At 41.3% G+C, this 13,758-nt stretch overlaps 1 protein-coding gene across 3 annotated transcripts in view; it reads right to left on the bottom strand.

Annotated features, from left to right (window-relative positions):
* The window catches only part of unc5cb (unc-5 netrin receptor Cb), a 166,939-nt gene that overhangs the window by 57,755 nt on the left and 95,426 nt on the right, over nucleotides 1–13,758 (bottom strand). For all 3 annotated transcript variants that reach the window (XM_015941952.3, XM_015941966.3, XM_015941957.3), the window contains exon 4: nucleotides 1,443–1,546. In XM_015941952.3, coding sequence (XP_015797438.1) covers nucleotides 1,443–1,546 — 104 coding nt within the window. The remainder of the gene's footprint in view (nucleotides 1–1,442; nucleotides 1,547–13,758) is intronic.

Consider the following 13,758-nt stretch of genomic DNA (forward strand, 5'->3'; position numbering starts at 1 on the left):
CATCTGCTTTTCCAAGGCTTATTTTCCTCTGGCGAGCTTTTGTGAGAAAAAGCCCAGACAAACACGGATGAAAAGGCAGCATTGGGTTCGTTGTTCCCCCAATAAATCAGCTGACTGAGCAAATGAAAAAAGGAAAATATGATGCAAACGGATCCTTGGGGTAGAAGTAATTAAAGATGCTAATGATGTGTCTATAAACACACACAGATAAATGAAGTTTATCACGAAGAAAAGCATAAACAGAAAACAAAGCCTGGTTTTAATCAGAATACAGATGCATGGAACAATTTACACCGCCAAGACTCTTAATTGGCTTCATGGATTCCTCGGTGCAGAAGGCATGTCTGAGCCATGATTGGACCCATTTGAGGAAGTAAATGCTGCAACAAGTCAATCAAAATCGCAGCGTGAATTTACAGAAACACAACCAGGCTGAAGGTTTGTGAGCAAGTCCTAAACTTTAAATCGTGGTCAGCACTTTCAGCAGGGATGAAAGCTGCACAGTTCCACTCACTTAACTCAGCTTTTCCAGGTCAATCAGCCTTTTCAGAACTCAGTACCTTCACCCTCAAATCAAAGGGCAAGAAGGAGATATTAACTTCGCCAGCATTGCGCAGTGACACTCGTTCTTTTCCCCTTCAGCAGATAATTACAGTTTTCTCTCCTTTCCGGAAAGCCTTTAAAAGCCCAAGCTGTGGTGGAAAATGTCATTATCGTTCCACTGTACTATTGGATTTATTCAGTGTTGTTTTATTTACGTTATTTTCAAAACAAACATGTTTAAAACTGCGCTGAGATGTGCCTGTTTCCATGCAAAATGGCATCATTGGTGTTTTACCAAACCATTAACCCTTTGATGCATAACGGTCACTACAGTGGACAGGTACTCAAAGTTGTTATTTTTTTGTTTTTGCTATTAGGCACAGCTGTTGAAGACTTTAATGCATGTGAGCCCCTCCATTTGGACTTCAGTAAGCCAAGCCGACATATTTCATGCTCAGAATGCACGCTGTCCACTGAGGTGGACATGTAATAAATTATTTGTAAATTATAAAATTTTACAAAAAATATTTGTTGAAATTTGTTTCATTCACACCTAAAGATGAATGAAAAAAATTGTTTAAAAAATCATGGTTGAAGATTTCATAATTCATGCATCAGAGGGTTAAAAAAAGCATGTGCTAAATAAATGTAAATAATCACAGCGGAAATGATGGTGACACGTAATCAGAAACTGACCCCAAAAAGTCAGTGAAAATCACATAAACCTCTTTTCAGAGAAGCCAGTTTACTGGATTTGAGGTGGGAGCTTTTAGCTCGGCTTAGTCACAACTGCCTCCACTTCTCTGGGAAACATGTTCGTATCAGAACTTTTTTTTTTCTGACAAAAATGGACTTTATTTAAAAAAGAAACTGTGCACCAGTTCAGTCAAATGCCTTACCTCGGCCGCTGGGATGCCTTCAGGTGGGCGACACTGCAGCAACACTTCCTGCTCCAGTAGCACTTCCTTCCCGAGAGGTTCCTGATCAAACGTCTTCCTTAAATCTGCAGAAAATGAACAATAATGATATTCACCAATACTAACTCAGACGTTGATGATCAATGGACAGAATTACAGTTAGAATGTGCATTTGTAGATGCTTTTAAAGGTGTGGTTCACCCGTTTATACATTTGCAGTGTTCTCTAGTAGGAATGAATGCTTTGTAAGTCAGCTCAGGGGGTGGGGCGGTTGGGGGAGATATACCATTGCACCATTTCCAGTAACTACCAGTTACCCACATCATAGCTGAGCTTCAACCAGCAGGATTCGGCATTTTATTACCTGAAATTTGGACATCTTGCCTCTGATTGGATAACAGCAACATTACTCTACCACTGACTTGCAACATGGATATTTTACCTCCACAATACCACTAGCTTGGATGAGTTCTGCCATGTGGTGGTGTTGCTAATGCTAACGGTTATCTTAAAGTAGCTGGGACGTTCGCTGCAGTTTCCTGGACACAAACAAAAACAGTCTTCCCCGCCGTCAGTCAAGATGGGTGAGTCCATGAATGTTAAGAGACAGTGTGACGTAGATCTGTCAGGCTTATCTAATCCTAGAGTTACACTGTCTATATTCTATCAGAAGCTAACACAAGAGATAAGTGTAGGAGACATGGACGTAATTTTCACTTTAGAAGTGGGGGGACACCGGGGGGGGGGGGGGGGGCTGGGGGGGTCACAGTATGTTCTAATGGGAAACAGGCTTCAACACAAATGGTTGTTTTTGGATGATAAAAAGTGCAGGGGTCAAAACTTGACTTTGGAAAAAGTGGGGGGGACATGACCCCCTGTCCCCCCCAAAAAATTACGTCCATGGTGGGAGATTATTTGCATGTTCAGCCTGCATGAAAAAGGTCAGTGACTGACTATAATCAGAAACAATAATTAAAAATCAAAAGAAATGACTTCATTTCCACTTGATTGATAAAACATTACTGAGTCCTAATTAAATAGTTTAGAGAGGCAAAGTGAGGAAGAGCAAGGTCATTAAGGTCATTATAACTAGCCTGGAAAGCCATCCTACACATATAGACATGAAGTCTGGCCACAGCCAGCTGTAGGGCTAAATATATGGTTGCGCTGAAACCAATTGGAGCAATGAACAACGTGACATATTAATCACTACAGTAATCATTTCATAGGGCAGTCCATCATACACCATCGAAGAAGCAAGTGCATCCTTTTTCTAAATAACCTAAGTACCTCTATCTGCTCACGCCTCAAAGAAAGGCTAAATCATCTGAAGTTGATGCCAAAGCTCAAACCTGAGCTGAGCCCGTCTTAGGCCCTGTCCACACGTAGCCGGGGATCTGCCAAAACGTAGATATTTTTCTACGTTTTGGCCTGTCATCCACACGAAAACGGAGTTTTTTCACACGAAAACGGATCTTTTTAAAAACTCCGGCCAAAGTGAAGATCTGCGTTTTCTCCATTTTGGGTGTCTGCGTGTGGACAGACAAAACCGGAGTTTTAAGGTCCGCAACGTCACTTTCCGCAACAAAAAATGCTGACATCACGTGTGCGACCTGTGTTTACACTAGCCGACAGCATGGATGCCCTCAGAGCTGCGCTCGCTTTATCAATTGTCCAAGCACTTTTTGCTTGTTTGTTTTTGCAAGCGGAATTACTGCTCCTTGCGGAAGACCACAGACGAAGGACGATGTTAAGAACGGGGGAAGTACTGCCGCCTACAGGTCTGGCATGTCCTTAACAACGTATTTATCCGGGTACGTGTGGACAGAGTTTTTTTTTTAAACGAGGTGGTGTAAATGCAAGTTTTTGGAGGGGCGGATATTCGTTTTTAAAAAAAAACCCGGCTACGTGTGGACTAGGCCTTAGTTGTTTTCTCCTCGCAGCTCTGGTACTAAGCCCGCCCAACAAACGTGGAGTGCTGTGACTGGCAAGACACAAACCTGATCCGGTCCCATGGTAGACCTGCTGAGGCTACAAAGGAGCACAGCTAGACCTGAAATGTTTTGCCCAGCCTAGGTTTCTAGGCTACATCACGACTGGATGGAAACATGAAAAGTTGACCTCAACAGAAGGAAAAAAATAATGTTGCATTTTCTCTAAGATGCAAAATACCTTCATTTTCTCAACTAAATTCTCAGTAGAGACAGTTGACATCTAACCTTTTGACATTTCTGATTCTCGCCTCATCACAGCACACAGAAATGTTTTCATGTATCCAAAAATGACTTTTATGAAGGACAGGTATTTAGGGTCCACGCCGCTGTGTGTCATATCCTGTTCATGACATTATGAGGTGGTCTCTGTAATATTCCTTAAGTGAGTACTTTGCTTTGTGCTGATCAGTTTTTGTAATTTTTAATAAATAATCTACACTGTAAACACTTGAGCAGAGTACGCTAGTTTAAGGGGAGACACGTCTGTAGACATTTGTCTTGAAAATGGGCAAACAGCTGATGTAAAACAATTAGTACAAACATTGAAACAAGAATAACTTCATTGGTTGACTATAATTTAACAGCGTAAAGGACAAACTGTCTGACTGCACTGAGGCTAAACTAGGCTTTAAGAACCTTTTTTCCTGTTTTTCAGAGTTTGTCCTTCTTAAATCATTTGGCCTTTCTCATATCACTGCTCACATCTACCCGGTATTTTCCTTAACCCTCTTAGACTGACGCTACAGGAGCCATGACTCAGACACGGGTGAGTTTGTAGATTTACATGTAAGATATAAAACTTTTTATTCACCGTTTCTCTCAAAGAGCAGAGTTTAAAATGTTATAAGTCACATTTAAGTGTATAGAAAAAAATGCATCTGAAAAAATGCTATAGTTGTATTGTTTATGTCGTCATTCCTGTAGTGGGACACCAAAGTTTTCCATCTTACAAATGATAGTCATTATTTCTGACACTACCATATATTTGGGATGTAGACAAGCGTTCCCATGTCGTGTGTTCTGGTGAGTCTGGGTTGGGCTCAGAAAGAAGACAACTAACAGGGATTTACGGCTCTGTTTTGAAACTTTGGCCTCTGACATTAAATCCACGACCAATCCTCCAAACTCCAGTAACACCATTTCCTTCAAAGCAAAATATGTTGCTGTTCACTCCCAAATGACACATCCACTGCACTGAAGGGCTTTCCTGTGAAATAAATCTGCACCTCCGTTTCCTTTAGTGGAAAACAAAGATGTGGTTCCTGACTAGTGTGAAAGGAACCCTGAGTGGCAAGGGGTGGCAAGATGGCGCCAGCGTGTTCAGCAAGCCGTCTGCTGTTCTCGATTTTTTAAATTTTTTCGCTGTTCCTATGTTTTGTGGTTAATGTTGGGACTGCTCTCCTGACTTATGACCGTGCCAACCTCCTAGATCTTCGTTCGCCTTGGCTCCCTGGCCAGGATTACCACAACTACCATCGCGAGACCCTGCAAATGCTGCGCTCCACTATTCCAGCCTCTCTGTGGAGAGTCCCCGGCCCGTTGTGGTTCAGGCAGGCCCCCACAATGCGGCTTTAAAATTGAGGCCAACCCGGAAGTAAGAAAAATTGCAGTTCCACCCTCATCCACTAGGGGCTGGTATCAGAAGCGAGCAAATCCTCATTGACTCCCATGTTAAAAATACCAATTTCACAGCAGAAATAAACATGTTTACAGCCTGGTACCAAAACATGTTTTTGGTTTAAATGATCTAGTTTACACTCATGACAACTCTGAGGGGGGTGAATTTTTTTCTCACTCTTCTGTTTAAGTGTATTAAAAGCCTAAAATTCTGTATAATTAATGAGCATCCGACCCACGAGCCGCCGCCTCAGACCTACGTGACCACAGAGCTAGCTCCGTGGAAAGACCTCAGTAGAGCCTCGGTCTGGCCCGGGATTTTGAGTCTCTGTGTTTGTGCGTTCTTTTTTGGATATTTTTGTGCAATTGTTGGACAAAATGACTTGCTGTGGCATTAATTGCACTAATAGAGCGTCCAAGGAGTCTCCACTTCATTCATTTCGGTAAGTAAAATTATATTTATGTATTTTAGGTCACTGCCGAGCTGAGCTTAGATTTTAACAAGTACTGTTTAACCATGACATTTAAATGTAATAGGGTAAAACCCAGTGCATTTAACATAATGCTGCACTTTAGAACATGGGTTTAAATATAACATGTTGGTGGAGCTGGGTTCTGTCTATCGGCTTGTGGAGCTCTTGGGAGACCGATGTTTTCCACCATTTCTCCCCTCCCCGCAGCTCGGCGCATCTCTGTCTGATCGCGGCTTCTGTCTGCTGCGCGGGCTGCCGGCTTGTGGTTCTCCCCTCCCCGCAGCTCGGCGCATCTCTGTCTGATCACGTCTGACGATTGCCAATTATATGCCTCTGTGAAGCCTAATGACTCCTTACAGCCCCTTGTTGAATGCTGCAATGATGTGAAGAGCTGGCTGTCAGAAAACTTTCTTTTGCTGAACGACGCCAAGACAGAGGCTATCATTTTCAGCCCTAAGACTTCTCAAAGTCCCCAACTGACCCATCCATTTATCACAAGTGGGTTGAAAACCCGTGTCACAAACTTAGGGGTTGTGATGGATGCTAAACTAAAAATGGACATTCATGTCAACCAGGTAGTTAAGACCTGTTTTTACCACCTGAGGCGTCTCTCTAAAGTTAAGCCCATTTTAAAAAGGCGTCATCTCCATTCATTTGTCCATGCCTTCATTACTTCCCGTCTCGACTACTCTAACTCAGTGCTATATGGCATCTCCTCCGCCACTCTCGCTCGCCTTCAGCTTGTGTAGAACACAACATCTCGATTCTTGACTGGCACCAGGCAGCGAGAACACATCACACCGGTTTTAGCAAATCTCCAATGGCTCCCCATCCATCTCCGGATAGAGTTTAAGATCCTGGTTTTTGTGTTTGAATCTCTCAATAACAGCACCTGGCTACTTGTCTGAGCTCATTCACCCTTATGTCCCTACAAGATCCCTCCGATCAGCCAACCAGCACCTCCTACATGCCCCTAGCTCCCGCTGTAAAACCCGCGAGGAGCGCGCCTTTTCGGTTTGTGCACCGAAGCTCTGGAACTACTTGCCCCTCCTGATCAGACTCTCTTCCTCTCTTTCCCTTTTTAAATCTTGTTTAAAACTCACTTTTACTCGTTGGCTTTTAATTCAGTCTAACTTATTCTCTTTCTTCTTTTCTTTTCGAGTTGGATTACTCGATTTTAATGGTTTTAGTTTTTATTTTTGATTGTTTTTATTGTGTGTTTTTGTTCAGCACTTTGGTCGGCTCTCATGCCGTGTTTAAATGTGCTATACAAATAAACTTGGCATGGTATGGAGTATGAGGGCAGGCGTAACTGAAGAGGCAGTTTTCTTAAGAATAAAGATGTTTACAACGGAGTTCGTCCATGAAGACAAACCTTGGAAATGTTTTTGTTCATCAACTCAATCCTTTGAGAAAACGTGGCTCTTCATCCTGGAATGTCATTAAAACAAAAATGTGAAGCTTCTTGATAATGATTAGACACATAAAAACAAGTTTTTTAATTTTCCAAAACAATTTCAACTATTTTAACAAGATGTAGGAGAACTAGCTTCATAGTTTCCAAATTCAGCTTCACTTTTATTCCCAAATTCCATTTTCCTTTTCTGAATTCCTTGTTTTGTGATATAAAACCTTTTTTTTAATATTAAAAAAATGTTTTAGTGTATGTGTGTAAACAAATATAAACAATCCAATAAATAAACAACTATTGTATGATTATTGACAAACAAAATCAATTAAATTATCCTAGAAAACATGGATTTTAATTTTCCATTTTTACTTTTGTTTTAATAGTAATTAGATTGAGAGACAATTTTGTGTTTTTTTTTTTAATTTAGTTTATTTTTTTATTTTGTTTTTATTTTAACAGCCTGTTCCATTTGCTGACTGGTTCTCCCATCTTTCCTGTTTCCTGATTGGATTTTCATTACTCTGCATTTTCGTTGTCGTCTTTTATTTGTTGACAAAAATGTCGATCAATATTCGTAATGATTTATTCTTTAGAGACGTATAATTTTTGTGTCCTTTTGTTAGCAAAAAACAAGTATTTGTCTAAAAAAAACCTGGAAAATATTTCATAAACGACATTACCATAGCAGCAAGGTAAATGAGGTTTTAAACACCTTGTTTATTTCAGAAGAGACCTTGTCCTGGTTGAGTGTGTGTGTGCATCTGGGAAATGTCAAATTATTGAACTCAATAAATTATACCAGCTGAAAGGGCGAGTGTTGAAGTGCAGGGAATTTCTAGAGTTATTTTTTCTCTGTGTAATGGCTTGCAGGGCAAATTCTCTGAGAATTGATTAAAGGACAAAAACTATTTTTTATCCCAAAGGAAAAAAAGTTAAAAACGCAGTAAAAGCAGTAAAGATGCTGCTTTTTGTAGCTGAAGTGTTCTTTTGTGATTTAAACACAATAAGAGACATTCTTTCTTGAACTGCCTCCTAAATGACAAAAGGTTACACAGACACAGTGTGACAGGTGAGGAGGCAGTCCAGTCACACGTTCTTCTATAGCCTGGTATATTCTGATTTACTGCATATGCACCACAGCAAAATCTAATAAATTAAATTTGATTCTCACACATGAAAGTATTATGGGAGTCTTCATGGGTACTGATATGGCTGCTCAGTGTGCAGTAATTCAGCGTGCCACCAGGCTGTTTAGGGCAACCCATAAAAGCTGGCAGCCACTTACTGGTGATAAGGTCCCTGGAGAGGCTAAAGCTCAACCACACATATTTCACAGCAGAAGATCAAGTAAAAATCCAAGCAGCAGACACCAATAAGAAGACTTTTGTTTCCACTAATGACACTTTTAAAGAAAAATTCTCGTGCATAAGCTGGTTCAGGTCTTAACATTAAATTAATGGCTTGAATTTTTGACGGTGCTCGCTGCAGAACTACAAAGGTGGAGCTGCACCAGAGTCAGCCCCGCCCATTCATGCAAACTCAGCCTAGCCCACTGACCTCTTGTTTTTGTTTTTTTTACTTTATCACAAACTAACCTGACCCACATGAATTATGGTTGTTACTAGTTTACAATTGTTAATGCTCCGTTCTATGCTCCAATGAAACAAGATAAATATAACTTGCAACATGACAAAGCCTGAATATATCCTGAAACAAAAAGGTTTCTTTTAGCAAATATCTGCCCACAGCCGCTCCAACAGAACCAGCCTAGAACAGCATTTAAGGCTCATTGATGTATGAATTCTGGTAGTCCAGTGGCATGATCGTCTACCTTAGGTTCTGCTTTCCCCTCAGCTGATGCTGGTTCAGCTCTCGGTGGGGTCGGCAGCAATCTGTTTAGCCAGCTGAAACATTTAATTTGTTTATATTTTAGTTGTAATGTTTATTTTCTGCAAAATATTTATGTCTCTAAAGGGTCTTAGAATTTGGTCGTTCCTAAACAGCATTTTAGTTGAAACTCTGCTCACAAATGGACTCACACTGGCTAAATAAACAAATAAATAAATAAACAAACACATTAGTCTTTATATTTTAAACGGTATACCAATAAATGTTTGTAAACATAGTACTGGCAAGTGTAGCTAGAAAAGAAAAGTTAATGCCGCTACTGGGAGGCGAACCTGCGCAAAACTGCATGCCACTCTGACTCCATAACCACTTCACCACTACATTTGATAACAAGCACGTGGCATCACATGTAATAGTGCCATCCAGTGTGTCTTTAGAGATGGGATGTATGGTTTTACCAGCGGTGTCTCAGTAGAAGCCATTTCAGAAATAATTTGTCAGAAAATTCACAGAATATCAAGATTTGAGAACCAAGACCAGACCCTGTTCAGGGTGAGGAGACCAAATTGAAGCTGAGATGGGAGGAAAATGCGTGAATGAGGCCAAAAATAGCTTTGGCGTGTTTCTTATGAGGAAATGACAATATCACATGGTAAAAAGTTCCAAAAGTTAGATTTTTAATTATATGGAACCTTTACAAAAACTGTTCAATTAACCTCTCAACTCCGTCCTCAGTCTTGCATTTTAGATGATATTAGCTATAACACCCTCTTTGGTTCCAGAATGCTATCAAGTCTGACAACTGGAAGGAATTGGACTGACTCTGGTGCAGCCCCGCCTGTGTGGTTCTGCAGCGAGCACTACTTGGAATGTTTTGATTAGTGTTCAGGAAACACTTTTTAAACAACTGCTACTGTATTCAAGCTCATGATAAGTATTTTTTTCTCTAAAACTGGAAGTTATTGCCCCTTTAATCTATTTAACAAAATAGGTTATCAATGGAGATGTGTGGCTGCCAGGTCAAGCATGTAGGAAGCAAGTGGAACCACTGTGTATGTATCTTGTGGCATAGGGACTATAAAAGTGAAGAACAGCACTGTATGGGTGCATCAGCAGCCTTGCCAAGTTGGGACAGGAAGCATTGCGTAATCAACTTCAGCGCATGCCGGGATGATGGTCGCTGTCATAATTAAAAGAAAACCTTTATTAACAACTTTCATACACAAACAATTATTTAAAATAAATGTACCTTCACTACTGCTTTGTAAAACATTCAGTGCATTAACTAATCATCCTAAAATGAACTACTTTCATTAGAAAAAACATTTTCAGAAAAGGCACTTTTCTCCCACAGCAATGGATTGTGGGTAATACCCTTCACCTAAGTCCACATGGATGCAGACTTGGGCGAATTGTGGATCAAGGGTGCAAAAGGGGTGTAATCAACTTCCGCACTTGAGAATCGGGACACCCGGCATTCCTAGTCGGGATCACACAATTGAGGGGTGCGAGTATGGAAGTGAGTTGGAATTGGGCCAAAGTAGCTGATGTGTGCAGCCCCTGAGCTGACAGCCTGTTAGGGTGTGGCTCAAAACGTCTGTTTCTGAATTCCTGACTATTTGTTTACTGGCTGTGGTTTAAGGTGACTGTGTGTATTTTTCCTGGTGATAAGGGGCAGTACATACCTATTCTTGTGTTTGAGTAAGACCATACCAACGAATGGCCAATAGGGTCGTTCAACCTCCAGCAAAATAACACATACATCAGACTGCCTTTCACAACAGGCAACCCGTGAAGAGGTAAACGTGTAAAACAACAATGTTTATGTATGGAGAGAGCTTTGGAACCATTTGTTACAAGTCAATAAATATATTTCTTCCTCACAGCCTCCTAGAAGGAAATAAAATGATGTCGCCCAGACACTTGACCTGCTCCCATGTATTATACACCCAATTGTTATGTTATATGTTATGAAGCCACCATTATTTTTGAACAACTGGACATCATTTAATTCATTTTCAACATAATGATGGATATTTCCAGAGTTTAAAGGTAAAAACACATTGTAATATTAATAATGGTTTACTGTGCATTGGTGTTTGGCTAGTTTAGGTTGTTTTCACTTTGGTTAAAGTATTGATAGACACAGGCATGTGGTTACCATGGAGACCCTAATGTGCCTCAGACTGCAGCTTAAACATGTTTTTTTCTATACTTTTCATTTAGTTTTTAAGTAAAATGTCTATTTAAAGGTATAGCAAAGGATCGTTTTGCTGCGGGTGGATCATCTGAACCATCGGTCCGCTTACTGTCAATCATTCTGGTGAACCATTAATGCCAGGCCGTCGTCGTACATCGCCATACTTTGCTGGGTAGTTTTCACTTCCTGCGCAAAGCGAAGGCTGGGCTCCCCACAGATGCCTCTGTTGCCGGTTTTCTGCTCAGCATACTATTTGGAGAAATTGATTTCCGATTACTGCTAGAAGAAGTTGGCTGCAAGGCCGGCAGCTACTTGTAACGGGGATAACTGGGCGTTCTTTCCCATGAGCATTTTTTTTTCCCCAAAACAAGGACAGGGTGGTTCTTTCCTGAAATTCTGAAACATCCTCCGCTGTACCTTTAATCAAAGCTTAGATTGTTGCAAAAGTCAATTTTGTTTTGATCTGTAGTTGAGTTGGCTCCCTCAGATTTGTTCTGCATTACGACTGATGTAAAAGTAACAAGAGAGTAAATTCTTTGCTTTAAATACTTTAATCAATGCAGGTTTTGAAGTGTTCCTCTCCCCTCGAGTCCCTCCTTTCCTCTCTCCTCCTTACCCCAAACGGCCCGGCGGCTCACCGAGTAGGAGTGAGACGAGCTGAGTCGACATTCCTGTGGGAATCGCACTATTCTGTCCTCTGTGCACAAACATTCTGAGCCTCACAAAGCCCACAGAAAGATGCCCATCTGACAACCATTACCTTAAGTGGATGTGTTTGGCTACTCGTGCTAAATTACCCCAGCCTCACTCTTAAGAAATGGTTTATCCTATGCTCGGTAAATAATTAGCTACTGGAACGAGTCTAAGATTAGAAATGACGGTGAGCGCATGCCGGGATGGAGACTAAATGAAACACTAAAGAGTTAGTGAAGTCCCTTTCGATACAGCTGAGGTTTTAACAGATAAATGAAAAAATCTATTCCCTTTCTTCTGAAAACAGACACCTTTCACAAGACCTTTGGAAGACATTTTTGTTAATTAATTTTCATGTTCACGCTTTTGTTGCCAGAGTTTGGGTGAGCAACCACTGCATCCAAATAATAGAAACCAATCAAGAGGATTCTCTGAAGGTCAGAGAGACTTTTAGGTTTCACTCCTGCCACACTTCTTGCTCGACCAGCAATGTTTACACATCTAAAAACCTCCTCCCTTAACACAGCACTCTTTTAGCTGGCTGTGACTCACCATCGGATTAAACTGCTTATGTTTAGATGATGTGAGAGGAGAGGAAAACAACCCCAGTTTCCATTAGCCTAACGGGACGGAGTCTGCCTCTGACAAGACGGCTGCCTGAAGAGGAAGCCCAGCGGAGGAGCTAATCCATTCAGCAGAAGCTAATGGGAGGGGAAGAGGGGTCCATTGTGATTTGAGGGATAGGTTAGCACTGGCAGGCCTCTCATCACGGGCGATTATGTGAGGTGGAGCAGCGGGAGCGGGCTCAGTGGGAGACTGAGAGGCTCAAGTCTGATTCACCAGGCTGCTACAATAGAAGCAATAATAAGAGTGTTTGAAATAAAGAGAATGCACCAAATTTGAAGACAAACTGTGAAGGAAATGCAGGCAAACAGCAGGTGAGAGACAGTTGGTATTTATTTAATTACGTAACGACGAAGAGCTTAATAAGATTAAAACCGAGAAACTTGAACAAATAGATACTGTATATTTGTCCCTATCCAATTAGTTTTCACCCCCCAGACATTTCTTTAGGTACACCTCACCAGTACCGCCTTAATGCTTCAAGTCAGATTTATGGAAACTCCAGATCCGCCCCATCCCAAAGGTTCTGGACTGGACTGTGATCTTGTGAACTCATCATCATGTTCTAGAAACCAGTCAGAGATGATCTGAGATGTATGACGTGGTGCTTTATGCTGCTGGAAGTGACCATAAGAAGATGGGCCCATGTGGTCGTATAGGGATGGACATGGTTAAGCAGTACTCAGAAGCTGCTGGGTTTCAACCAGACTCAGTTGGTTCTGACCATCTGAATGTTGCAGCTGATATCAAAACCCATCAGATTGTGTGGTCTTCTGCTGCTGGAGTCCATCTGCTTCAAGCTTCAACATGCTGGAAATTCAGAATTGACATTCTAAAGACCTTGGTTGTAACAAGGGGTTATTTGAGCTACTGTCTATCAAAAAAATATTTTCATCCAAATAACAGCTGTTCACTGGATGCTTTCTCTTTAATTGACCAACCTATATAAACCCTAGAGATAGTTGTGGGTGAAATTCCCAGTAGATCAGCGGGTCCCACAATACTCAGACCACCGCACTTGGAACCAACAACCATGCCATGTTCACTGTCATTATTCTGGTTTCCTGGTTTAAACTTCAGCAAGCCCTCTTCACTTACTTCACCACGCCTCTGTCAGTGCGCCGCATTGTAGCTCATCTCCATCAGTGTGTGAATGTGTGTGTGAATGGATGAACGATACACCGTAGTGTAAAGCTCATTGGAATCCTCTGACTCTGAATGGCGCTATACAAGTGTGGGTCATTTATCATTTAGATGTCTTACAGAAGTCCTTCACTCATATTTTCATTAAGCCGTGCTCTTTGTCTCGTCTCTTGCCTTGTAAGTCGCAGTCAGGGGAAAAAGAGAATTCAGCTGGAGGAGAAAGCAGCTTCAGATGGCAGGAGTCTTATTTCCTGATATTCTGACATGTAGCCTCAGATTGGCTAACAACAATGCG

This window comes from Nothobranchius furzeri, chromosome 6 (assembly GCF_043380555.1).
Source record: "Nothobranchius furzeri strain GRZ-AD chromosome 6, NfurGRZ-RIMD1, whole genome shotgun sequence".
Classification (NCBI taxonomy): domain Eukaryota; kingdom Metazoa; phylum Chordata; class Actinopteri; order Cyprinodontiformes; family Nothobranchiidae; genus Nothobranchius; species Nothobranchius furzeri.